The 27,657-nt window shown below is 37.5% G+C and overlaps 1 protein-coding gene across 10 annotated transcripts in view; it reads right to left on the reverse strand.

The window, feature by feature from the left end:
- Nucleotides 1-27,657, reverse strand: part of LRMDA (leucine rich melanocyte differentiation associated) — a 613,212-nt gene that overhangs the window by 83,546 nt on the left and 502,009 nt on the right. For 4 of the 10 annotated variants that reach the window (XM_058421526.1, XM_058421535.1, XM_058421530.1 and 1 more), the window contains one exon: nucleotides 13,718-13,802. In XM_058421526.1, the coding sequence (XP_058277509.1) occupies nucleotides 13,718-13,802 (85 nt within the window). Of the gene's footprint in view, nucleotides 1-13,336; nucleotides 13,645-13,717; nucleotides 13,803-27,657 lie in introns of those variants that run through there. The other 6 variants (XM_058421525.1, XM_058421527.1, XM_058421531.1 and 3 more) reach the window with 6 other exon arrangements.

Raw genomic sequence — 27,657 nt, forward strand, 5'->3', positions numbered from 1 at the left:
TACCTGAACCTAATAACAAGGAATATAGCTGTAGCTCAGTGACTAGGTGAAGATGCTTCCCTCAGCTCAGAGACAACAGCTGCCTGTTACAGGGACTATATGACGTGTGCATACGCACAGCCTCACATTCTCCAAGATTTTAAATTGCTAGTACAGAAATATGGCTTGGCAATTGATTTGGAATGAATTTATGAGAAGTATCAAAACAGCAATAACTCACCACATATGACATCATAACCTCTGCATGGCTATGTATCTTGTTTCCCTCTCCCTCAACTTTTCATTACCCTGCAAGTGAAGCCTTGGCTGAAAATCTGAAAAGCCTCATCATATATCCAGCCACATGTGCATGGCTAAAACACCTGCAGGCAGTTGTTTTAAGGCACAGAGATGTCTAGCATGCGTATGGATTTCCTCCCCATAATCTGTGCAGGTTCAACTACAGCCACAGGGAGAAATTACCTAGAGATTCCCTTCTTGTACTAACATATCTGCTTCCAACACAGTATTTCTAACATCAGAGAAACCCTTCTTTAGACTGACTGAAAAATCTTTTCTATTAAGCTTATGAGACTTGGGAATGGACAAGAAACAAGAGATATCCTTTTTTGTTAGGGAATAATACAATAGCATTTTTAAAAAATAGTTTTTCCTCAAAATTCATACATTTGGGCAGTTCAAAGTACCTACGAGCTGGTATTAAATAATTTGCTTTGGAAGTTTAGAAAATTCTTTCAAACCCACGAAGAAGAAAAACAGTAAGAAAACAAGTAAAAACTTCAGGTAAGGAATGTGCTACTTCACTTACTTAAAAGACCATAAAACCATTCATATTTTGGCTTTTGCTTTTCATTTCATTCTTTGCTCCATCACCATACTTTAAAAATACTTCAATGAAAGGTAGTTTGAACTTCACAGATCAGAACTTGCTCTTGGCACCTTTATTTATTTAAAAGCATTTTCTGAAGAAGGTACCATTAGTATTCAGTGTTATCAGAATAATTCTGTTTTAATTTTAAACAACTCATATTACATAGGCTACAATAGTTATATAGATTTTAAATCTGGGTTCCACCACTGCCAAGACCTGATTTTAGGAATCAGATGCTCTTTGCCCTCCCAAATTCTCTAAATGGGATTGAAGTGATGGACAACTTTTTAACCTATCTTAGAAACTGGCATCTTCTAAAATTGCTGCAGAATAGCTCTACATTTTCTCTCTCACATACATAAGAACAAATTCTGAACAACCTAAAACTTCAGAGCAGCAGTATCAAGGCTTCCCCTTTCCTGCCTGTGCTGCTGAAAAACAGAATGACAAAGACTCAACTCCCTCGTGAAACACTGTAACTCCTTTAGGTGGTATGCTAACAAAAAAAAAAAAAACCCTGTTCAGATCCTAAATGTTAAATCTGTCAGGAAAATCCTGCCTCCATTCAGGGTGGAAGATTTGAGGTTACAAGTGCACTCCTTCTTCTGAAAGAAACATTCCTTTTCCTACACAGATCTTCCACTCAGTGCATGCCCAGGTACCATATCAACCACAGCAAGCTGGCATCTATTCTCACTGACAAAGTCACTTCTAGAACTCCTTGAAATTTTATTTTTACTCTGCAAAATATACCAGTATTTTGCATTTTTATTTATTTATTTGCTAAACTGCAGTCTATGTTTTAGCTTCCTGTGGGAACAACTTCTGCCTGAATTCCTGAATTATTGTTCCTACATCTCCTAAATGAATGCCATCTCCAGATCTTGTGAACTATTTTAACTAGTTTATTTCATCCAGAAATTTCATCCGAAGGACCATTTTCCCAAAACATGCAGAGAGCAGGGAAAAAAAAAAACCCAAACCAACTTTTAAGGGTTGGCAGGATAAAAGAATTAACAGACATTAACAATATGTCAAACTCACTCTCCTTTGTGGCATTTCCTAGTGTTCTAATTCTTCTCATAATATTCTCATGATGTTCTATTTCATCCCCTTCTCTTTTGAATAAAGCCATTATACTCTTTTATAACAAACAGATTTTTCAACACAAAAAAAATAATTTCGTTGACAGCTTCTCTTTCACTTTACTACTGATCTCACCCTGGTAAAAGAATTACTTTTTATATTGACAGTGGAACAAAAGTGAAGAGGAAACAACAGCAAAGGGACTCCTTCAGCTATTCTCCCCACTTCTACTACCACTGTTATCTAGAATCAGATTACAGGGCAGAGGTAAACTTTATATCCACCATTATCAGCTGAGTGGAGGTCTACATACCTCCTTTTTACCTTACTGTAATTTCACCTGGTATTTCTTTTTCTTGACATATCACCTACCTTACATCAGTAATGGCTGGCATTTGACAGCACCAAATTGCTTCTGAATGATGTAATAGCTTATATTTAATCTATTCATTCTAAGTTGCTCTCTTTTTTGCCCCCATGAAATGTATCATTCAATACCTTTAAGACAGACACAATCTGCCAAATTAATTAATTATGTGGATTTGGGAGGGATGGTTTGTTTGGTGTGCATGGAGAGGGTGTTTGCCAGCCTCTTGGCTTTAAGACAGATTCCAATTCTTCCATCGGGGCCCAAGGGGTTATTTGCACTCCTTTTACTTCATGGAAACAAAATCTCCTGTTAAGCCTGGCTGCTCCCACTCACAAATCTGCAAAAAAAACCCATCCAGAAGTTGCCCCTCCCCTGTGATAACTGGGAGAGATGCAGTTTTTCTAAGCACAGCTGACTGACTCTGCTCCTGCGGTGGTGGGCGCAGAGGAAGCCGAGTCACAGTGGGCAAATCCAGCACGGTGCTGCGGTAGCCCTGCAGTTTTGGTAGGCACAAACTCTCACTCCTCCGGCACGACACGAACGCTAACTTAGTTCTCTAGGAGGTGTGAGAAGCCACGTCTACTAATAGAAATGGTCTTGAAAGAGGCAACTTGGGCCACGTGCTCTTTCCACGTCTCTCTACGTGGCTCGACACTGAGCAAAAGTGAAAAAAACAAATCAGAGACTGCAGAGTCTTGTTTGGTCTTTAAGCAGACATCAGAAGGTTGCTTGCATCCCCTCTGTAAGCATTCCTGTGAAAGGACTCGTATTCACCAGCCTTACCATTTTCTCAGCCTACTGTGCTAAATATCATCATTGCAATTGGGGGCATTCTAACAGAACTGCAATACAAATCTGTTTCACTTGAGAAGCAAAGCCTACGGTTCCTTAGGTTTTATAACACAGCGCTTAGTACAAATTCGCTGCATTTTTCCAATGCTTCACTATGTGATTTTAGAAGTCTATTTTCCCCAGTGGCACGCAAGTACTAAAATTGCACTACATTGCATTTTGCTCTCAGTGGGTGGGGAAGTGAATACTCAATGGGTTATTTTCCATTCTTTATTTCAGTTTTATGCAGCCACAGGTGGGGGGTCTTTCAGGTGGCTGCCTAGGTTTGCTAAGCACTTTAGAGTCATAGACAAAAAGGGTCTTAGAAAACATATCAGTGTTGTCAATCACACTGTTAAAGAAAATCATTCTGTGTAAATAGAAACAATTTTCAAGATATCTCAGACTGTAAAAGGTAACACAATGAATATCAACAAAAAAAAGGATCCATCCTCCATTTGGTAAAGGACATAAAAAAATTGCACTTGTTTGTACTTATTATTTATCTCTCTGTCTCCTCCCTTTCTTCTCCCCAGGTGTGATCTCTCTGCTTAAGGGCATACAAAGTTAGTGAAGGATGTCATGGGGCTTCCTATCGTTTATTTTTCTTACTATGAGGTTATTAATAGACCACAAAAATGTCACAAAACAGGAAAAAAAGGAAGCCATCAACCTACTTATCATTTGCTTTCAGAGCTCTGTGAGGAACTTTGATCAGTAAATATATCATTAGATCATGAATACAGATATTCATATACAGTAAAAAGTTGACAGATTTCTCTTCTTGTATAAGTGCAACAAAATCCTACAAAGTTACCCCTTTCTTTCCTGAAGTCAAATTTAAAAAAGGACCCTTCACCCACTTCTAGCACAGCATACACTCTGAACAAGGAAATGTGAAATACACTGCATCTTTTTGGCTGTTCATAGCTTGAAAGACACGTAGACGTTAAGGCACGATGTGCATGCGATAAAGAATGAACACACAAGGGGATAAAATAGTTTCACTGCTGTTATGCAGATGGTTGCCCTTCTGGCTGTGGAGGAAATTTCTTCCCTCCCCCATTTTTTAAAGCAGACTTCTACATGTGTTGACTATGTGGGAATTAGTGATTTTTCAGATGACACCCACATCCGCCTCATTCAGGTCAGTAACACCAACTACACGGCAGTGGCCAAAGTCACATAAGTATTCCATCCATACTATCCTGCTAAAAAGTCTAAATTCTCAGAGAAACACAGCTCAAAACAGAATGGCCACATTATTTTAACAACGAGAAATATGAAGGAGGGTGAACAATATTCAGATGCACTACTACTTTCTGTATGCATTTCATTTTCTCAATAGAAGGCTCAGCTATTCAAAAACTGAAATGTACAAACTCAAAAATAAAATTCCATGTCCCATATGCTCAAAGGCCTATATTTGTGCATCTCAAATAGACAGTAGCCCCACAGACAAATTAGTTTTCATAAATAGTGATCCTGGTCTGTAAAATATTTTGTGCCCATACAGTAATATCTCAGATGACATCAAGCAGTTTTATCTGCAAAAGCAAGAGTCTCTTGAAAATTTCCTCAGAAAATACATTAAATGTAACAAAAAGCCCTCAAATTTTCATTACAGATTCTATTTTTAATGAGAAAACATCATCTTTCACATTTCCAACATTTGCTACACAGACCCTTAGCATGGGGCAGATATTTACTGCCTCTAGAATTAAAACATGCTAATATGAAAAAATATTCAAATGGAACATGCACCATAAAGTCTTTTTTCTTTTTTCCTCTAACTAATAATATAAAGCTTTATAGTGTCTGTGTACTACAGAACAGTACAGGCTGTATGGAATATATCAACACGTGTCTATATGTTATTAAAAACAGTAAATTCCCATTTAAACAAGGGCTACAATCTGTGCACTAAACACTCATTAATGGTTATGAATCAAAAAAAAAAGGGGGGGGCCTTGCAGCAGGTGTGCACATCTATGAATTTCAATACATTGTAAAACTGTCTGTAGCCAACAGCTTCACCATTTGGCCTTTCTGAGCTTGAAGACAGGCAGTTTTTCATGATTTTACTATTTCTGGCCAAACAAAAAGTTTTTAATTAAATATACCACATGATTCCAGATGTTTGTTTATTTGTTCCAATGAGGCCATAAAAATGCCTGAATGATAAAATTGGAGGACTCCTGCAAAAACAGGCTAGACTAGAGTGCTAGCTAAACATGGGGATCTCTCAGGAGATTGCATTTGCACAGCACTGGTGGGCTTTGAACCCAATTTCTTTGGAAGAGCTGTAATACTGTGGCTGATGACTGGAATTCTTTATTGCAAAAAATTATAAGGTCTAGTGGCAAATTTACTACCTTTTTTTTTTTTTTTTTTTTGTCAGTCGCATCTACACTGCACCATTGTTTCTCCTATATATCCAAAGAAAGTTTTAGGTAGGCTTATGGGTTCGGATCCCAAGTTTTTACTATGGAAGCCAGTGTTTTCTATATATTTCTGCCACCTTTTAGTCATCCTGCTTGGGTGTTCTTATGGTTTCTTATTGCCAGCATGACAAAATGAGCTATGTTGTGAAATATCAGACACTCTCTAGTCTACCAAAAATATGCAGTTATGGTTTTTTTCCTCATTAATCACATTCCCTCTGATGTGACACTTGTATGGGTGACTTGGGCCTAGACTGCTAGTTTTGGCAAATATGGAAAAAGTTACAATGAAAAACCTCAGAATGACAAAAGTATGGGAAATGGTCAGGTCCTCAACTGCCAGATCGGGGATCATGCACTGTGGAAAAATGAAAGTTCGATAATATTTGGAAAAAAAATACTGACAATCATGAAAGTCTGCCTGAGTCTTAGACTACTAAATCCCATTAGATGCAGAACAGGAATTTTGTGCTCAACATCTGAGATATTTAATAATATTTTAATCTGAAGTTGATTAACCACTTAATTACTCTCTTTGTCTCTTTTAAATTTTTCTTTCAGAGAAACACACATATTTTATTCCCACAGAGACATAGCACACTAGGAAGTGATCCTCTCAGAACTTACTTCTGGTCGGCTCAATCACATCCCTTGGGTTCAGTTTCAAACCACAGAACACAGAAAGTCTCACAAATTAAAATATGCTGTCATTTAAAACCAAATCTTAACTTTTCTGGCCATCAAGAAAGACTTCACAGAAAACTGCAAGTCACTTTATATATCATCCCCACCTCATTTACCCCAACCTACTTTCACATGACTAGTTGCTCCCATCACTGCAATATACAAAAAGATAACAATATATTTTTATGCTGAAGTTTTAATAATCTACAGTATCCTGATTCAAATCCAACATTCCTTGTATACACAGACAAAAAATTGTTGACCCTGTAAGTGACTAGAATATGAATCCAATGACCCAGAAAATTTATTTCTTGAACCATATTAGTCAAGGTCACACTCAAATCCCACTACAATTTATTCCACATTTGGGAAAGTCATCGTGCTTTACAGAGAAACATGTAGATGCTGGCAGAAATTATCACTGCTGAGCAAGTGCGGTAAATTGGTCCACAAAGAGCACAGCTAATGGTGGCAGTTCTATTCCAGTAAACAAATAAAATAGGCTTCAGGAGATGGACTACATGAGATCCTCCTTAACCTGTTCATGACTGCCCAGCAAAAAAACCCTCCACAGCTGAGAGCTGAGCTGATCACATGTGGAGTATTGGACTTCTCAGTTCCATTGAAAAGCAAAATTTTTGATTGTGTGTCAGTCCACAAAACCAGGAGAGATGCCTAATGCATTTGCAGACTTGGCAAATACTAATACAGGTGGGTTTCTGTTACCAGCAAGAAGCATTCTACTGGAGTGCACTCCCCTAAGGAAGTGTGCCTTCTAGCATTTCTCCTCACCTACTTTGTTCCACTCATTCCTTCTACCTACTCCTCTCCCTACAAAGCAAATCAATAGAAATACTGAGAAAGCAGTAAACTGCAATCCACCTTGGAAGGGAAAAATCCTGGTCAGAGCTAAGAAACCAGGGGCACCACTGAATAAAGAGAAGTGAGTCAGTACCATTCACCTCAGCTCCTGGTGTAAGGTTTGGGGAGGCTATGGACATCAGCAGGAGCCTGCTCCACTTTTCTCCCACCTATACCAGGAACATCTTGCAACAGAATTCTTTAAATTTCTGACATTACCTTCTCACACATCTGGACTATGAGACACCAATTCACTTCTGATGGATTTTTTTTTTTTTCTTTCACATCCCCTTAAGCAAAAGGAACTAAGGTCAGAAAACAGAATCTTTTCTTGACACCAAGTCTTCTCTCACTCTGATACTCATCTATACCACCACTTTGCTTTCCATGTTTCTCCCATGTGTCTTGAGCTTCCATTAATATCCATTTTCCAAACTAAAACCCAAGGAATTAGAATCCTGTTTCTCACATCATACAGGCAAACCACGTGGGATTTTTTTTTTTTTTTTTTTTCCCCAGACTCCTTATTTTTGCATTCTCCCAAAGTGTCAAAAGAAGAGGATTCCCACCTACTCCTCTTGAGGCTAAATCATGACCACATCACATCTCACTGTTAGGACATATTTCCTGGCACTAGTAGGAAATGTCACAGCTTATTTTTTGAGTGTTCCTTCCCTGGAAAATATGATCTTGTCTGTTCCATGCTATTGAGAATTTTTTGTTTGTTTGTTTGAAGGTTATTCATCTCATGATGAGAAGATCCTGGCCTAAGAACTCTTCAGTCTAGGACACACCACAACATAATGAAGGTTAAAAGTGATGGGATTTTCAAAGGACGCTTTATGTAAAACAATAAAGAAAATATCTCACTATTCACAGCATCTTTGTCTGATACAGAACTTTCACATAGTGCATCTGCTTGCAGTTTTCTTATTCATCCTATTCTTAGTTATTAAACAAGTTAAAGCAAATATATCGTATATACAGATAGGGATACACTTGGTTAACTGAATGATAAAGTACTAACCATGGGGTTTTTTGGGGTTTGGGGTTTTTTGACAGAATACAATGAGCTGCCTTATGCATATACAAGAAAAATCAATTGACAAGCATAAACTGCAGTTCACACTAAGGAAACTAACTAATTATGATAAGTTGCTACATAAATTGCTTTGCAACTTCCCCAGCAATCAATTTCAAACTCTAAATAAGCCTCTGGCTTGAAAACACAACAAGTACCTAACAACTGTGTCAATAACAACAGCAGAGAGGACCGCAGTGATAGTATAAACAGAACACTTCTTTCTGGAAGTAAGTTTTATGTAAACCAATTTCCTTTTCTTTTATGTCTGTGATTTAAAGACAGCATGGCTTTACACAATGCATGTGTAAATTATGAACTTTGTGTATTATCATTTGTTATTAAGAAGTGTGTGTCAATTTTATAATTTTGCTTCAAATATTTTAAAATACTATATTAAAACTTAGACCAAATTCTGGAAGGATTGATAGACATTATTAGTTCCATATGAACCTAAAAATATTTATAATGTATGAGCAGGGTGAGCATATTGAGACAGAACAGGTAAATGAGACAGAACAGGTAAATCCTTGGAGGATAATCACTTTAATTATACTACTCCCTCTGGCTCTCCAAAATTTCTATTTTTTTCCTTCAATACCAGGACATCCTTTGACATGTAGTGGATTGTGAATTCCTGCCCAGCTGGATGGCTAAACCCTTGTGAATTCTGTACTCCACTTTTCTCTTGATCTATTACTTATCTAAACTCCAACAAAGCTACTACCTGGTTTTCTGCATGGCAAGCCCTAAGAATCAATCAGTAGGAATTCAGCATGGACATACCAGTCATTAGTGAAAATTCACTATGCCAAATACCCTGAGTACAACAGCACAGTCTAACGATCACAGAAGAAGTGAAACATTGAAAGGTCAGGTGTGTCTCTAACAGGTTATATGCCTACATACAATTGTTTGCTTAAGAATGGGAAAGTTTGGAAAGATCTTCATTCCACAAGAAACCTTCAGCACAGCTCTATTAGACAAAGAGAACCTGAGAACAAAAGGAACATCTCATTTCCTTTGTTCTAAAAAGCTCTATAAAATTACCTTTAGAAGGTTAATAAGAAGTTTCAAAATATTCTGTTCTTGGATTTCTGGGCATGGGATTTGAATGCATTTGATAACTTTCAAGATCAGATCATAAAACAAGAAAACACACCTGTCAGTTGATTGAAACATTGGTAGAATAAATACCAATTTTTCTTTTGGGCACTCATCATTCAAACCTAAGTCAATGTAATGACTGCACATACCAGAACGCTGCAATAGTTAACTGTATGGACACCAAAACAGGACACTGGATTTGTATAGAAAGTTTTTACAAGTCATAATAGATTAGAACTATTAAACCTTGGCCTAAATCCAAGCTAAGGTTCTAAAAACTACTTACATAAATACAGGCTTAGTTTTTAATGGAAACTGCTCCTTCTTCCTTTTACCAGTAAGCTATGGGGTAGACTTACCACTGGTTTTTCCCAGAAACAAGAGCACAAGAAAAGGAGGAGTCATCTGTAAATTGTTACTGGAAACCAAACAGCTTTGGCAAATTAATATATTTTTAAGTAAATCAGGTAATAGACAATGTTATAAAATAACTGTTTATACAAAAGGCATCCAGCATGTGTTTTTGTATGGAAAAAACAGATTTTTCATGATAAGTGTGATTTAGTGATAGTGCTTCTGAAGAGATAGAATGATAAATTACTATTTTCCCCATCAACTGGAAAACACTGTTCTTTTTAGAAGGCAATTTGAGTTTGAATGCTTACACATAAGGGCACATCCTTAGCAAGGATGCAACTATAAAAAATCAAATATACAAACTGAGTGGGGCGAAGGGTGGGAGGCCTTTTTCCACGCATCAGACAAATTATCCTTACAAATACATTATTATGACTTTAAAATTTCTTTCCCATCGATGTTAAGAACTGAAGTTTCTATTTTAAGATATGTATCCAGTTAATAAATTATCAATAAGGAACAGAAGGGCACTTGGGCTGTATATACAAACTGCTAAAAAAAATTACATAAGCCCAAAATTTTGGGGCCAATTTCTACCAAAAGCCACTACATTTCATCACTTTTGTGTATTGGGAGCATGGACATTTCTATTTAAAAACAACACTAAGTAACTGTTCTCTTTGATTCCCGCCCCCCCCAAAGACAGATCTGAAAAAGCAGACAGGAATGTGGGGCTTATACATTCTATTTCACCAGAAAATTTGAAAGCTAGAACAACAATACAAGCAATTTATAGAATACAGAAACAAAAGCAGTACTTTGTATGACAGGAGGCTGTCTTCGAACTGACTTTTTTAAACTAAGGTAAGAGAACTGCACAAACTTCACACAAGTAAATCATTGGGTTCTAAATCCATATAAAGTAAAATACAAAAGTCGACTTAAACAAAGACCAAGGAAAGACACTCAGAAGTTTGAGATCATTGTTTTGGAATCAAAACAAAAATACAGCAAGCTATAAAATTACCACTTTGGAAGCCCTGTCGAACAGGCTAGCAATTAGATCACCTAAAGAATCAAGTCATATTGCTGTCAGATGCCCAAAATCTAAATAGAAGGCCTATAGATTTTTCACTGAAAAATATGAATAGTGAGACTGAGGTAAGGTTCAACTTAGAAAAACGGGTCTAAGCAACACTGTAACATAAGGGAAAACAACTGTCCCAAGATGGGGAAAAGTTCTCTAAATTTGAAAAACCTGATGCAATATTTATTTCTCTCTTCATGTATAGTCAAGCATCATAACATTCAATATAATATTTGCAGTGACCATTCCATGCTGACATCACACTGTCATATGCTGTTTCTGGGGGCTTTGAAAGGGAGTGAGATTTTCACCATTCCCGAAATTGTCTGTACAAAATATGGAGTCAGCCTAAAGGACCAGATCCTGACTGGAAATTATATACTGCATGCATGAACACACAAGCTGTAAGACATGTGGTGCAACCCACACGTACTTGTATGTTTTCGTTCTCCCTGTAAAAAAATCATAGCTAAATCAGAGTGAGAAATGTCCAAGTGAAATTACCAATCAAATACATCCAGCTTGCTCCTTCTCCCCCTCCCAGTCCTCTAAAAAAAGCCATCTACAGCTGTACCAAACCATTTGCCAGACTTCAGGATTCTGGTAAACAAGTTTCTCCAGGGACAAATAACACAAACTTACAGCATTCTTCATTCCAGTATGCATTGAAAATCGCCAATATTTACATATGCAACAGCTGATTCAATTCTACTTTACAACACTGAAAGCATTCCGTGAAGAAAAAAATTGAAGATATTCAGAACCTAAAATAGCATGCTTAAGTATTTCATTCTTTCCTTGGAGATTTTTCTATTGACTGCAATTAATCTTTTATGGGCTTGTGAACTCAGAAATTTTTCTTTGTATAAGAGAAGTTGATTGAGGTAATGGGTCTTGCCAGCAGGTTGTTCTAAGCTTGGAACTGGTTCTGCCAACACCTGGAATTTTGGAAAGTGTCCTTAATTTTTTCCTTGTGAATATGTGTACATACACACACACACACACATATCAACTTATAGAATCGTGTTAACAATGTCTCTTTAAGGACCAATTTTACCCTTTCTTTGGATGACACTCTCTTCTCCATTCACTTTATTTATAACTGTGCTTAATCACAAGGAAATCTACAGCATATTTAGCATGCAGAGCAGAATACTTCTGGGAAGAATAAAGACAGAAGTAACAAAAATTATGTGAACTGCTAAGGGTAGAAAGTCGGTGATTTGGGGAATATCATTTTTCCCTTTCATGGCAAGGGGGCAGGCATTCTGAAACCCTGCTGAGGGCAGCGGGTACATAGAGCCTGGCAAACTCCTGCTCTGAACAAACACCTGCTGGACATGTCTGCAACACCTACTGCAGCCACACAACTGCCGTACTGCAAGAGGAGTCAATGATGCAGGCACGCAGCTCTTGATACTCAATACCACTGGCATTTCTTTTGTCAAGTCAGATAACAAAATCAGCCATGACGCAGCACTTCTAATACACTATCACCTAAATAAAAGATATGAGGATACCTGGCTTTTAAGGGTATTTTTTAATAGAGCTTAGATGTTTTTCAAGATTCTGTCATTGTATTTATTGTGTTAGTAGACCCTAGCCATTTAATCCAACACCAGAAATCCAACCTCAAAGGCAACAGTGCTTATCTGAAAATCAAAGCTACTTATCTTGGGAATGGGTGGAGGAGGGAGGGCCAAGAGGAAGGGCACTGGGTTGTGGGTTTTTTGGGGGGAGAGGTTTGGTTTTAAACTCTGAGGTCCAGGTGTGTGCTCAAATTCAGGATTTTGGTTGGTCCTTTCTCTTTAAAAAGTATAATTTTCTACGCGAGCTCAGTGCCGGAATACCATGCACCCACAGCACTTCTGGGATGTCTGATTTCCAGTGCACCACAGCAGTCCTCACCAAGGCCAGGATGCAGCCTCATACTCATCCTCAGCTCTAGCACAACAACAGTGATACAGGTTGCAACAGATTAAATTCTACTTAGCTGCTTTCCTCATCCTTCACACCTGAATCACAGATCCTTCTTCAGGTGTTATTACCTGCCTGATTCTTTCAGAAGGTTTCAAGTAATATGGAATTCCACAAAAGCTGCTTCCATGCTCTGCAGTGCTGCAGAATTTGAACACACATTAAAATCAGGCTACCATCAATTTGTAAGTATAAGGCTGACTTTGAGCCTGTATCCTAAACAAAACCTGCCTCTACACAAATGGTTTACATCATCACTGTAGAATCAATGGGTAATGTGGGAAATAAATAAGAGGATTGTTGCTCTGGTTTTAAGCTGAAAAAGTGCTGCAAGCTTTAAAAATTTCTCTATTTTGAAAAAAGTGAAAAAGCTTGGAATGCACCCTTCCTGACCATTTCCCTGATTTTTTTCTTTCATAGGTATGCAGAAAGAATTTCTGAATTTGCCCAAGGTGCTTTAAGCTCTAAGGATTGATGAAAAAGGAAATTGAACACTGATCCACCTTTAATGTTGAAAAACAGAGAAGAATCCCTTTTTATTGCTAAGAAAATGTGTTAACATTTCAAAATCATAGTCCTAAATTTCTAAACTGCCAAAAAGCTCTCACTTTAAAAATATTAGAAAGTTTACAAATTCTCTCAAAATCACCAATGCTGCATGTAATCATCTACTTAGCCATGTTTAAGTACTCTAATCTCTTTACTCTCTCTCTCACACACACACAAAAATCAGGGAGCATTATTATCCATAGATTTATTTGCTTTCCCTGTAGACTACCTGTAAATCCTATTTAATATGAGTAAAAATCTGTAGTCTTGACAGGTATGGTTTTCTCATATAGCGCTTGAAAGGCACGGTGATCTCTGTGAAGTGAAAGGCAGCAGTAACTAAAACAGGGCAGGCCTTAGAGCACAGCTCAGCGCCTGGCAGCAGCTCACACCAGTAAAACGCAGTTCGTACCTCTGTGATGGGTGAGGTCTCTGGATCCGGCGGGCAGAGGCGTGTAGTACATCTCTGGAGAGGCAGAGGAAGCAGCACTGGAGGCCTGTGGACAAAGCAAACACCATCAGTGCTCGGGGTGGAGGTCAGTGACGAGGCACAGCGGATGCACCTGCAGGATGAGCGCTGCGATGTGGTTACAGGTGCACGGAGTTATCAGCCGTGAAGGATTAATTTGGTTATGTTAAGGCTGCTCGCGATTCCTCAAGGCTGCGGCACTCACAAGAGTTTACACAATGACATTATGTATCATTACTGAACAAATATTGTCATACAGCTGACAGCTTAAGAAAAAATTACCATCTTTGTCAGGAAATCTTTAGGCAATGTTACAAATTTTCCTCTTGGTGAGACAGATTAATATTTACCTAAATGAAGTTATGAGTAAGTCCACACAAAAGAAAGGAGATGGAAAATAGAAAGTTGGGCTAAGATACTGTACTTTTCAAATCTAAAGAAAAAAATCCCAAATGATTTTCTCATCTGCCTTGTGAGATAAATGAAGGGATCTATTAAAAATTATAGTGCCTATAATGCAAAAAAAGTGTACAAGTATATAGAATTCTTAACAATAAACACTTAACCCATACCAGAAGTCTAATAAAAGAAATAAGTACTCTAGAGGATTTGCTCAGAACCCAGAAAAGCAAAATGTTAAGGGAGAAGCCCAGATTTTTTTCCATAAGTCTCAAGATCCTGTGATTCCAATTTCAAAAGATTAGACTGAAGAGCTATGGTTTACAAAAAACAAACCTTCATTCCATTGGGTGTTTTAGCTGAAGGAAAGATATATTAAAAAAAATAAAGCTAAAGCAAGCCACATTTATCATATTGCTTTTTAGTTACAGAACAGCAGTGTCGCACTGTTAGGAAAAGATATGAAAATAAAAGATTGTGTTGGTGAATATGAATGATTGTCAGTTTTTAAAGTTCAGTTTAACTTAGATTAGCGACACAGTAGTGATATGTCCAGTTTTAGATACAGAGTTTTTTCTGGAGTATTTACAGCCCACCATTTCAGCAGACATAAAAAGATGATGTGTTTAAATAGAAGACACAAAGGACAGCATTCACTGAAAGTGACATGATAATTTCTGATAGAAAAAAATAAAGCAAGTAGAGAGAAAAATCCAAAAGCTAAACTATTTCTTGAATCTCATGATAATTCACTAAAGGGAGTCTTGTGAAAATAATTGCTATCTTCTGTGCAGTTAGTTCCCTAATGATATATTGACTTCTAAGCTGCAAAAGTCAATCAAAGGAATATAAAAGTATGAAATAGGGCTACAGTGTTTTGGGGAGGAAAAAGCAGAAATACTGATTCAAATCTTAATTACCAGGCCAAACCCAAGAACAATAATCAGAAATCTGTAACAATGAAATTTAATCACGATAATAGTTTGTTAAAGGCTGCAACTTAGAAATCTTCCTTGTCGTAGCTGTTAGACTCCCAAATGATAGTACATAACATGTTAAGAGGTGACTGACTAGATTAGCATACTAAGCTTCTGCTTTTGGAGACCAGCTATCAATTTGTATGTCAGACCATAGTTATAATCCCATTTTTGTCCCTAGGAAGAATCGAGTCACAACATGAAGGTGCATCATGCATCAAAACAAACATCTTAACAAAACTTTAACAGAGACAAGTTTGCCTAAACAGGAAGGATGCTACTTATCAGATATGAATAAAAATAGAGAATATCCTGCCTCTGCTGACTCACCAATGATAATAAACCCTTTTCACGGAACCTCTTGGTCAGAGACATATTGCTACAGACATAACTCTCACCTTCAGCCAGAATGAATAATACCTTGATTTGGATGAACTGCAAACCTGCAGCTCAATCTACTCCAGACTACGAATTATTGGAAATCTCTCTGATGACCAATATGAGCCAAGGGCACATAACATGTCAGAGGGAGAGATAGAAACCCCTTACACCCAGCTATGTGATATTTGAAACTAATTCCAAGAACAGGCATCTGTTCACAGCTACATGTTTCCTCTGGGTCGAGTAGTTCTGGGTATGAAAAGGAGAAAAACGTCACTATTTAACATCAGACTTCATCCCTGTAAATCACTCAAAAAAACTGGAAGAATAAGTGGTCTCATACTGTACACTCTAGATTTTATCTGCCTATTCAAGTGTACTTATTTGGGACTCTGATAATAGTGAAGGTTTCTCTTTGGTACTTTTAATCTCAATTTAGACTGTTGACAGCTTGATGATAGCTTTTCCTAAAATTACTGGAAGAGACTTTGCCATTTCAGCAATATACCACTGAGTGAGCAAAATTCAAGAGCTTCTAAAAAGGATATTGGAGTGAAGGGGCAATTTAGCTTTATTTCCAATTTTTGGAAACGCAAGAACAGAAGGATTTGTTTATTGGTGTTTTTCTGTTATTTTATGTACAGTATATAATTCCCTGTCAAACTTAGAACAGTTTTCATTACCTTTGAGCTAAGCACTCAGTTACAGCAACTTTAATTCCTCGGAACATCATCGAGGGTTAGGATTGTTTTGCACAAACACTGGCCCAAGTTCCAAATAATGTTTCTGAATAAGCCTGTGCACCAGCGGAAAGACAACTATTTGTTTTCCCAACTATATACTGACATTTGGCCCTAAGCTATTTTCCAAAGAGATTTGTATAGATTGCATTACTCTTCATATTCACAGGAATATTGTGACAGTGACAGCATTGACATGTGACAGTCATGTCTTCAAGTATTGGTGACATCCATCAGAAGTTCTTGCAGTGGAAAGTAACTGTACATACAAGTAGCTTTGAGGAAAGCTGTTTAAACTGGTTGGTAGCTTCAATTTTAGAAGAACAGGCCACAAAATAACTGAGTAAAGAAATTCTAATGGTATTATAGCAGAAGAAGCTTGTAGTTTTGCAAACCTTGAAGTCATCCAAGTTTTGCAGTTTATCATAGTATGTGGTTTAAGAATTACAAGACAAATAAAGTTGGACTACTCACGGCCCCTCTGCTATGCACATACCTGAACACTTGCTAAACTGAGGTACCACTCTTCCTATCAACCTGTGTATTTTGTCCAAATTGTTGTATTTGATGGTAAATGGACTGTAAAAAGATTACCAGATTTGCAAAGCATGTTTGTCAAAATTATAGACATTGTAGAAGATGAAGCAGGGGAAAAAAAAATCACACAACCACCACCCCAAAAAACAAACAAACAAACAACAACAACAACAACAAAAACCAGAAAAACCACCAAAACAAACAAACAAACAACAACCCACCACCCACAACAAAACATCAAAAACTAAATTTGAGAGCAGCAATACACGAAATCTTTAACTATTCAATCGTAGGGAACGGTCAGGTAAGAAAAACTTTATTTACAATGTATTTGCTTTGCTATGAACTTAGGAACCATACAGCCAATTAAAAAAAAAAAAAAAAAAAAAGGATGACGCATAAAAGAAGGAATAAAGAGACTAGAAACTATGCAAATATGCAAAAGCAGGCCCCAATGGAGCACTCCATATGGCAGAGTACAGCCAGTCTGGCTCTCCCCTCCCCAGCTGGGAGCTCAGCCAAAGGGTTCAAATGGGCTGGCTGGAGTTTGTCACCTACCTCAACACACTGGGCTGCTCTGGAAAACCAAGAGGGGGCACAGCACCCCTACCAGGAAAGGAGGCTGTTCTTGATGGAATGGGATTTCCCAATTTCCTTGCTCCACAGCCAAGCAGACTAAGCCATGAGTTAGCACTTGTCTTTGCTAAACCTCCAGCATAAATTTGAGTCACTTTAATGAACGGGAAAAAAATAACCCATTTAGAAGAAAATTGTCAGCCACACACCAACAACCAGCTCTCAAGAGTGGAGGAATCTAATTAGACTAAACAAAAGAAAAAGCAAATCTGTTTAATCTCTGAATTCCACTTTACAGGGAATAAAAAATGCAATACTTGGATGGTACTAGTAAGAGAACATCATGTGTAGTATCAGGACATACTGTACATCTACTGGATCAAAACAAGTTTGTAGAGACCAATGATTCAAAAATAAAAATGCTGTGCTACTTTTGGCAACCACACAAGTTCCTTCAAATATTTCAGCTGTTGAAGGAAGTAAAGGGGGACCTCAGACAAGCCAATCCTCTTTGAATCATGGTTTGAGAAAGTACAGTTTAAACCACTCTGCTATTCAAATTATATCTCTCTACTAGATAGTTCATTTTTATATTTCTAAACACGGGAGTAAACAAAAACCCTCACTTCTGAACTTTTAAATCTAATCAATAATACAAGTGTTTCAGCTATAATCAAGAGTATGACTTTGACTTTAGCAAATATTCATTCCAGATATTTTAGCAGCTTATTTTCAGATGTGATGCTAGTAATACAGTAGCCAAATTAGGATAGTACTATTACAGTAGCATTAGGACAAGGAAAACAGTGATCTTATATTTTGGTTGGCCTTCCAATTTCAGCAACCTTTAACAAGAAAGGAAAGAGAATTTTTCTCCTTTAACAGAAGTAGTGGAGCTTAAGATTCAAAGCATTCCAGATTCAAAGCATTCCCTTATTCTCTTATAGGAGAGATTATCACTTCTCACTTGAATTTACTTTACCTTTTGGTTTTTACTTAATGTTACACTGCCAGGTTGAAAGCAGGGATCAAAAATGCAAATGAACATCAGATAATTCTTATGCATTTAGGCTTAATTGAGTGTAATCGATATGTCTGGTGTGCAGCCAAATTCAACTATTGTGAAAAGTACCTAATGTATGGACATTATTTTTGGACTACTGAATGCCAGAAAATAATGAGCTGGCATTCAGCTTTGGTGAATCAGCCCTTGAATTTTCATCTAAGAGCAGTTTTGAATTATTACTGAAGATAAGGTGTAAATGTGCAAGGGAATTTTATCCGTGTTTCTCCCATGAATCATAAATGAGGAAAAAAATTACAGTCTAAATTGCACTTAAAAGGAATAAAGTCTTTTCATGTCATACATGATTTATCAAAATGATCTCATTTTAAGAGTACTGTGGTGTATCTTGATTAATAACATTAGTAAGCATGATGAATGGCCTCTTTAATGGTAACACAGAATTTATTGGCAAAATCCCTACTTCTACCAGAAAGGGTGGGAAGTAAAACACGCAGCAGTTAGTAACTTGCAGTTAGTAAGTAAACTCTCTGCTATATATTTCGCATTAACATATCCTTGAAAATCCTTAGAGTTTACTCTTATACTCGTTTGGAAACAAGTTACAGCTATTACCTGATGGGGCAGCCCTAACCACTACAAAAGTCACTCTGCAGTTCTCTACAGAACAAGCTGAACTCTGCACGTACTGTAAGAGGATGTAGTATATTAAGGTCTTTCAAGAACACTGGTGCCATCCCCTTATGACCTTTTTCAATATCCTCTTCATTTTGCCTTAATATCCTAAATGCTTCCCTTCTTCCATTACTCTGTCATACCCTCCCCCCCCCCTCCCTTTTTAAGCCTGCTCCAGCCTGCCCTAACTAATTTCCTTTTGGGCTGACAGATCAGAGGCCTTCCTACCACTGTTCCTTTTAGACCTGTGAAGCCCTCCTCGTAATCCTGCTGCTTGTCCACAATTAATCTTCCCAGTTGCCACATTATTAACACTACCACCCACAGACAGAGGATGCCTGAGCACGGCTGGACACTCGCTCCCCACTGGAGCATCAAAGTTGTCAATCACACACTAGTCAGAAAGTTGCCTGCTGTCAACATCAGAGGATTTCATACTCTCCTACCCGCTGATCAAACATTTTTCTTCAGAAGATTAATTCCAAGTCCCCACCCATTTCCTCCCATATCCTCTTTCCCTTTTAGGTTTACTCAATGATCCATCTTCTGTATGGAAAAGGAAGCAGTGTATAATAGAAATCCTTTCAAAACAAAAGTTCAGCAAAAGTAAATTTAAATCCCAGCTGTTATCAACCTCTTCCCCCCCTGCGCAAGTTAAACACCTTAAAGAGCTTGGATTAGACCTCGTCACAAATGCCTTTCTTTGATCAAAGGCTCCGAGACTTTACACAAATATAATCACAAGGCAACGACTGCATCTAAGTAGCCTGAATTGATTTGTTCTACTGTAACATATAGCATACAAAAACACCCGTTAGGCTTTTTGACTTCCAAGACCATTCTTTTTCAACCTATATCACTCAAAAGCCAAGAATTTTAGCATCCTCTTAATATTTTTCAAGGTCATTAGATAAAAAGTGAACTTCTTGCACAGTATTTGCCTTCTCTTTTTTTAAAAAGTGCATCTCAGCTGCTTACACTTAAAAGCAGAAGGATACAAGGGATTCTTCAGCTCAGGTTCAGTTTAATGAGTTGAAGTGAAGTAACTATTGCCACCTCTCCCTAATCATATGCCCCATTCTAATATATTACTTTATTACAAAATAAAATTAAAGCTTACTGCTCAAGTGGCTCAGTATCTCTCATTAGAGTAGTTAACAGAATCTGTCCCTAAAGGAGCACTTCAACATGCTAGCCACACAACAGCGAATGTAAGTAAAACCCATTAATATAATCCAGCAAGCAATCTACTCTCTTCAGTAAAACATAATGTTAGGTTTTAAAATAGGAATAAATCCATTTTTAACCATATTACAAAATAAATTCAAAGTTGTTCAATCATACTCATCCCTAAAATAGATGTCTTAATGTTTTCTCATCTCTTAGGCTGGTACTAATGAAAATCAAGAACTCAACATCAGGCCCCCAGAGGTATAAAACACTACAGAAAAATCTGCTGGCCTTGAATCCTAATCTGAGATTGGGAAAGTAAATCCAAACAATTATTATACATTCTACCTCACACTTCTCTGTCAGCATCTTTACCTCCATATTCTGAGAACATGTATTACACGGTGCAGGATTCAATGGGCTCACACAGTAGTAAAATAAAGTGTAAGGACAAAGCAAACAACAAATAACTCTGTCATACCCCAAACCACAAAACTCGCAATTCTCTGTTGCTAGAGAATTGTGAGTTGTCATAGACAGCTATCCTTTGAAGTTCCTCGTTAAGTGAACCACAAATGAATTTTGAGATGCTAGGGAGGTGTTAACCTTTTTCTACGTCCCCACCTCACCAACATCCAAACAGAATATTTATTGAATTTCACTCATTGTCCAACAGTTCTGAAGGAGTGAAAGAGAAATGGAAATTTTAGAGATTACAGGCTCAACAGAAGGTGCCAAAAGCATAGGTGAGCCAATGTGAAGGGAACTACACTGACAACATATTAGATTCCAAGTTTCCTTCAGTCATTCCCTGCAATACTTTTCAACCAACTACATCACACTACCAAACATAGCAGTAGTGGAGTAATTGCCAGGATTCCTGCTATCCTATGGCATAGCAACAGTATATAAGCTGCATACAAACACTGATGCAGAACTCAAATACACATTACGTATGCTACTGTAATCCATTATTTTCATAGCCCTTTATTTTGAAAAAAGGTACCTCAGAACTTCTCCACCTCCTTTTGCCAATCTGATACCCATAGATCCTTCAAAAGCAAAGATGAAATCATCAAGCTAAGTTGCTTTTTTAGACAGGAAGTTCCAAGACTGTTCCATAAATTAAATCAGTAATGTAATATCATCACTTGCAAGCACATTCAATGATAATCAGAGGAATGCAGAACTGTGTATATATTTCACAGGCCAGGCATAATTGTTTGCAATGCTAGAGCACTTATTTTGCTTTGCTACTCATTCTGATACCTGCTGATTGCCTCAGCTTTTTAGGAACCATGGAAAACACTGAAAAAAAAAAAAAAAAAAAAAAAAAAAAAAGAGCTAGATCCTAAAGGGCATAAGAAAACAGTACTTTAATGACTGTTGCTAAATTGTGCTGACCTCCTTACTTAACAGGCACAGGAATTAAAAAACTGGAAGGTTAAAAATGCTTTCAAGGCATCTTCATTCTGTCATGGGGGAGCAGAACTGAATTGCAGTTCAAACCTCTTGTCACTCTATTCAGTCAGCAGAAGGGGGTGCTGCAGTGTAACCTATTTAAAATGCAAATAGAGTAACTTTTGTAACAGCAGATTAAAACTAGCATTTTATTCACTTGGCATACCCGCAGCATACTGAATGCTGGAATCAGACTTGTCACTGCACACCGCAGGTTATTAATAGAGCTCAGAATGGTGTTGCTAAATGTGCAAGTTAAAAGCAAATAAACAAAAATGGATTTATCTGTGGTATTTGTTCTCCTGAAGAATTCAGCAAGGCCTGCCTCACACTGCACACTTGTTTATCCAAGATCATGGAGGCTCAATTTCGTTGTTATTTTTTCTTTTTTCTTTAATTATTTGACTGACAGCCACTTACCACAGCCAGAGATTCTGGGATCTGTGATCTGTAACACTAATATTATAGAGAAAACCACATTTTTTTCAACCTGGACAAATATATACACACACAGGAAAGACTCTATGGCGCACAACTGCTGCTCTCTAATAGGCCTTTCTGGACTCTCGTGAACTAACACCACATGAAAAAAAAACAAAGTTAAAGGGTTCAGCAGAACCAAATCAACACATTGTGCTATGGCTTTACACTTCATCTTCCTACAATGTCAGGTGTCAGGGCAGGAAAATGGGTTTCCCCTCTATATTCAAGCCAATTCCTCTGTTCTTCATCTCGATCTCTCAGAGATTCATCAAAAATGCAATTTAATTACATCTCCTCCCCTCCTCCCCCTCCCGAAAAGAGTGTAAACATGACTCCTTTTTATCTCCTGATACATCTGGACAAGTAGACAATGTGCTAAAACAAAATAAATCTGCCCTGACAGTCACATCAAAGGGTTCAGCTAGGGGCTTGCAGCTACTTAAGGCACAGGAATGTTGTTGCTAAGCATCGCTCTACAACCTATCAGTCCCTTAAAGAAGAGCTTTTTTCTTTCAGAGGGAGATGAGGAAAGCTGGAGAGTGGGAACCAGACTGCAAAGGGAGATTGGGGATTTTGGAGGACTTTAAAGCTTAAAGTGAATTGTGTGAAGAAAAGGGGGTTTGTTTTGTTTTGTTTTGCCTCTTGACATACAGTCCACATTTGGAGAGGAAGGAAAGGAGCGAAGGAAGGAGGGGTTAAAGCTTGTTGATGAAACTTCTTGTGAATTATCCCTTTGGATAAAACCAAGAAATGTCTTTGATATCCTTTTTCAAATCCCTGTACTTACTGTAGATCTGAAATAGAAAGATTATGACCAAAAGCAATAGGGCTGGGATACCAAGCCTGTTAAAAATATATTGTGAAATGCATCCCATGCCCTGCTTTACTGTCAAGCATTTGACAAATACATGTGCATGTTCCTGAAGAGGTGAAGCCTGGAACAACGTCCATATCCAATAAACGTGCTCTACAGAGAAAGGAAACTTTTGATACACATGCACATGGCACAATTTGATGCTCAATTTGCTAGTGAAAACTGTTCCCTTTAGGGAGAAGGTTCACTGAAATCTTCAGTCTTCCACACTGTGCCTTGCCGGACTTCATTTGCATGTTTAGTGCTTCCAACAGAAGATAAAACCATCCTAAACCAGACCTTAGGACTCTACTCGTTCAGAACACAGCCACAATTAAATGGACAGCTGAAAATTCGAATTATGTTGCCTCTCAAAGACGTAGAAACATATCCAAGGCTGATTGACAATCTAGCCTGGAAAGTATAAAACACTCAATTTCAAAGCTTAATTATCTGAAGGTAAGCTAAGAAAACCAGTAGTTTGGTTACAGCAATAGCGAGGTGTTAGCATACATTCAGCTTTTAAAAACAGCTTAAAAAAATCCTCTTTCCTTTTTAAAAATTAAACAAAGAAAACATGAAATGGACTCATTCTACATGCAGGGTAACTATCAAGACCATGAACAATTACTGAGCCCATGATATTACACAAATAAATAACACTTACCATTATCTTCAGCACGACCATATTTATTAAACAGTGACTGAGGGCAGCAGTAACCATTTTTATTGTCCCATACAGCTCTTATTTTCTAATTAAACAGAAGGTTATTTCCACTGCCAATGCAGCCATTTATCTTATTTGAGTGTTACATAATATTTTTTGCCAGCCAAGCCTGACTATAAAGTATTCTGTGTGGTGAACTGTGGCCCAACTTGCTTTCCTGTTTGGTAATCATAGAAATGGGCCATTTCGTGCTGTGTTAATAAATAAACTTTTTGCAATTTCTCCTAAAACATGATAAAGCTTATACTTTGTCCTTCCCTCTAGCTTCAATACAAGGGCAATGAGCTGTATTATTAAAGATATAGGTCAAGCAAACCTGATGATTTCAATCCTGTGGGGTGCTTTAGAAACTATTGTCATATTACTGAGATCATTCTGCTGTTCCTAATTATTCCTCTTGGTTGCCTCACATTTCAAGTGATTTCTTTCACACTTATGTCAAAATTTATAAGCTACTCCCTGTAACAACACTACATTATTTCCTCACTTGTTAGGGTAATATAGGACAGAAACTAGGAGAATGCTTTAATCTAGCTGACAAGGATAATGTAGTCTAGAAATGTAATAAACTTTGCATTCTACTACAAAGTTGTGGTTTTTCTCCCTACCATGAAACATTTCATATAGATAGACATCTTAGAAAAACTAATTGCTACAATAACTTGCATATCCTCTTATCTGAGTTGCTTTTATCAGGAAAAATGTATCAGCATTAAAGCGTTCACTCCAATAGCTTGTGCATTCTCCTTATTCCCATAATTGCTATTCTGCAACATTCTGTTGACTGTACTGTAAAACTACATGCTGCTGAAGGAAACCTATTTCCAAGAAGTCTGTGCATCACCCTAACAGTGCAAAACATTTGTAATTAACAGGCTGGGCTTTAACAGGGCTGTAACACATCTCAGGCTGACTGGCACAAAATTTTATTTGCACTAAGTAGCTTGAGACTGGGAAAACATAAAATCAACTTTATGTGATAGCTCCATGTTCTATAGGGGTTTTTTTGAAGGATTTCAGAATGTAGGGGAAGCTGCCAGTGGAAAAGGTAGTCTAATGAAACATTTGAATTTTAAAGCCAGTGTGGGTACTGCTTACAGTGGAAGCTAACCTATTTCCTTCAGAACATCCTTAAAGTTTCAGAATTATGGCAGCCTCCTCCTCTATCCCCACAGAAACAAACAAGCAAAGCAAAAATCCCCAACAAACAAACTAGAACACAATTCCAGTTAGAAAATACAATATGAGTAACTCAAACATGACATCCATACTAATATTTCTAGGGATAATTTTGGTGGATTTGTTTGTACTAGCAATTTGCTGCATTTGTCAAATGTCCAATGGCTTTTAAAATGCTTTTAGTCAGCAGCAAACAAAAAAAAAAAAAAAAAAACCCAGATCACAATTAATATGCATCCTGAGTATCAAAGCCATCAGACAATAAAACAGGAATAGGAGCACTGGTCTATAATAGCAACCTTTAAAGGGACTTTTTCCAGATAAATGAAAAACAATATGTAATTGAGCATGCACAGAGGAAACAGAGAAGAGGCAAAGATGAAGCCAGTGTTGTCCCCATCAGAAATACTCACCGACAACATCGGCAGGGAAAAGAAAATGCCAATAATTTCTGGTTTTGCCTCTGTTCCTACTTCTGTCTCTTCTGCCTTCCTTTGAAGAGCTGATGACCTGACTGAAGGTAAACTTCACACGGTTTGGGGTGTGTGGGTGGGGAGGGATCAAGAGGCAGAAACAATATCTTCTGAAGGTTTTTACTTCTGGATCCCAATTAGAAGAAGCAGAGTCCCTGCCATGGCCTGAGAGCTCCAGGGTGACCTATTCATACATTTGTAAAGTGAGATTTCCCTCCTCTATGATGACTTCTGTCCCAGACAGAAGATCCAGCATGTATGAAAGACACCCTTTAGGTATTTTGACTTTTCAGCTACCATCTCTCAGTATGTAAAATTGTCTTGAAACCTGATGATTTTGTAAGTCTATCTATGTTTGGATTTGTTTCCACAGTGTACAGCCACAAGAAAGTAATGCAACTGCCACATTTAAACATTTTAAATAAAGAACATTTAGGCCTTACCTTATGGCTTCAGAATATGAACACTGAAATTTTAGGGACATAAAGGATGTGATTAATCAGTATCTAATTAATTTGTAAAGCATCTGCTTAGAAAACAGAATCTCTGATGGAAATGATGGAAACCACAGGAACAGGAATTAATTTTAGGATCTTCACAAATGAATGCATGAGAGATAAGAAACTACACATAAAGGCATTAAACTACAAAAGGGTAGTGCTCTATCAGTATATTTTTTTACATACTTTTTGATGAATCAAAATAAACTAAAACCAGTGGAAAACCCTGGACAATATAAAAGGAAAAGGCAACCAAAATAGTTATGGAAAATTTAATTATTTCAATTAGTTAAAACTCCAGCTTGATAGAAACACAAAACGTGGGCATAGAAAAACACAGTCACAGCACTTTTGCTTTAGGTTTTTTTAAATCTAAAATAGTATCATACATAAAGTAGTTCAGACCTGTCTGAGACTTCTTGTCCATGTTTATATATCAGACGTGTAACAAGTGGGAGACAAACTGCATAACATAGCTAACCTAACTAATTTTTATAATTACTTTTCTTGAACTTATTCAAAATTAATGTCCACTTGAAAGATACCTTCACCCTGAATGAGAGGAGAGAAAAAACAGCAGGAGAGTTTATTTATCTCACAATGTGTTTTCCAAGCTCTGTGTCTGGACCTTTGGAGTTCAGTCTGGCCATGAAAAGCTGGTAAGTGAGGTTTTCTTCCTTGAGGTGATGGATTTAATAAATACTGTCCTAAAATGCATTGGGTTCTGTCCCTCCATGAGGCTTCTATGCCCCAACTGAAGAGATGCTCTATCCATAAAATCCAGAAAGCATTTAACAAAGTTTACCCCTCAGCTCAAAACACTGTTCCCCTAACTTTGCAAAACTTCAGGACATACTACAATTCAGAGATGAGGAGAAGGTTTTTTATCAGACAGGGTAACTGCTCATTTATAGGGCTGCTGAACTTTTCTTGGTTTCAGCTGTTACCATGGTTATGTACACAGCTGACGTGCACAGAGCGCTTCCAGTCTTGGCTAAAAAACCTGCCATCTATGTACAGTCTATCACAATTCTGGGAAATCTGTTCCAACAAATCAGTGCTGCCATTGAAATTGGTCTTTTTTTCTGTGCTGGGTGTGTAAGCTTCAGTTGCAACAGCTGGTTCTTCTCGTATCCTCTGCCCATTTTGGATGGAGATTCCAAATCATATTCCTTCTGCTGCTGTTCACTTGAGGTGCTATTATTGACTGTGATCAACTATTCACACCCCCTTGGCTGCCCAAGATAGACAGAATTTCCTGGAATTTCCCACCATAACATGTCATCCAGTCTTCTGAGAAATCATTTGCCATGTTCCCTCCATTCTATCTTCAGTGTACCATCAACGTTTCTAGAACCAGAGACTTATCCAAATGTAAACACAGTGTTCTAGTAGCTGTTGTACCACTAAAAAGTACAATTGTAATGTTTAAATTTCCCCTGTTACTCAATACCCTAAAGAGTATCATAGAGGCACCTACTGAAATCTAATTGTTTTATGCTTTATCTCACTCATAAAAAGGTTACACAGCACTGGGCAAAAACCTGATCTCCACGGAGAGATCTCCATGTCTGCTTTATCAACATAAAACTGTTCACTGGTGCTTAAATCACTGAATGTATGCCATGTTGAACTTGTACTATTCTAGCTCCTTAAACAAAATAATATATGTCATATTTGATAATTATACTACAAAAACTAATTGGAATCCTTGTTATCAACAATGCT

The sequence above is a fragment of the Hirundo rustica genome, chromosome 8 (assembly GCF_015227805.2).
Source record: "Hirundo rustica isolate bHirRus1 chromosome 8, bHirRus1.pri.v3, whole genome shotgun sequence".
In the NCBI taxonomy this organism is placed as follows: Eukaryota; Metazoa; Chordata; class Aves; order Passeriformes; family Hirundinidae; genus Hirundo; species Hirundo rustica.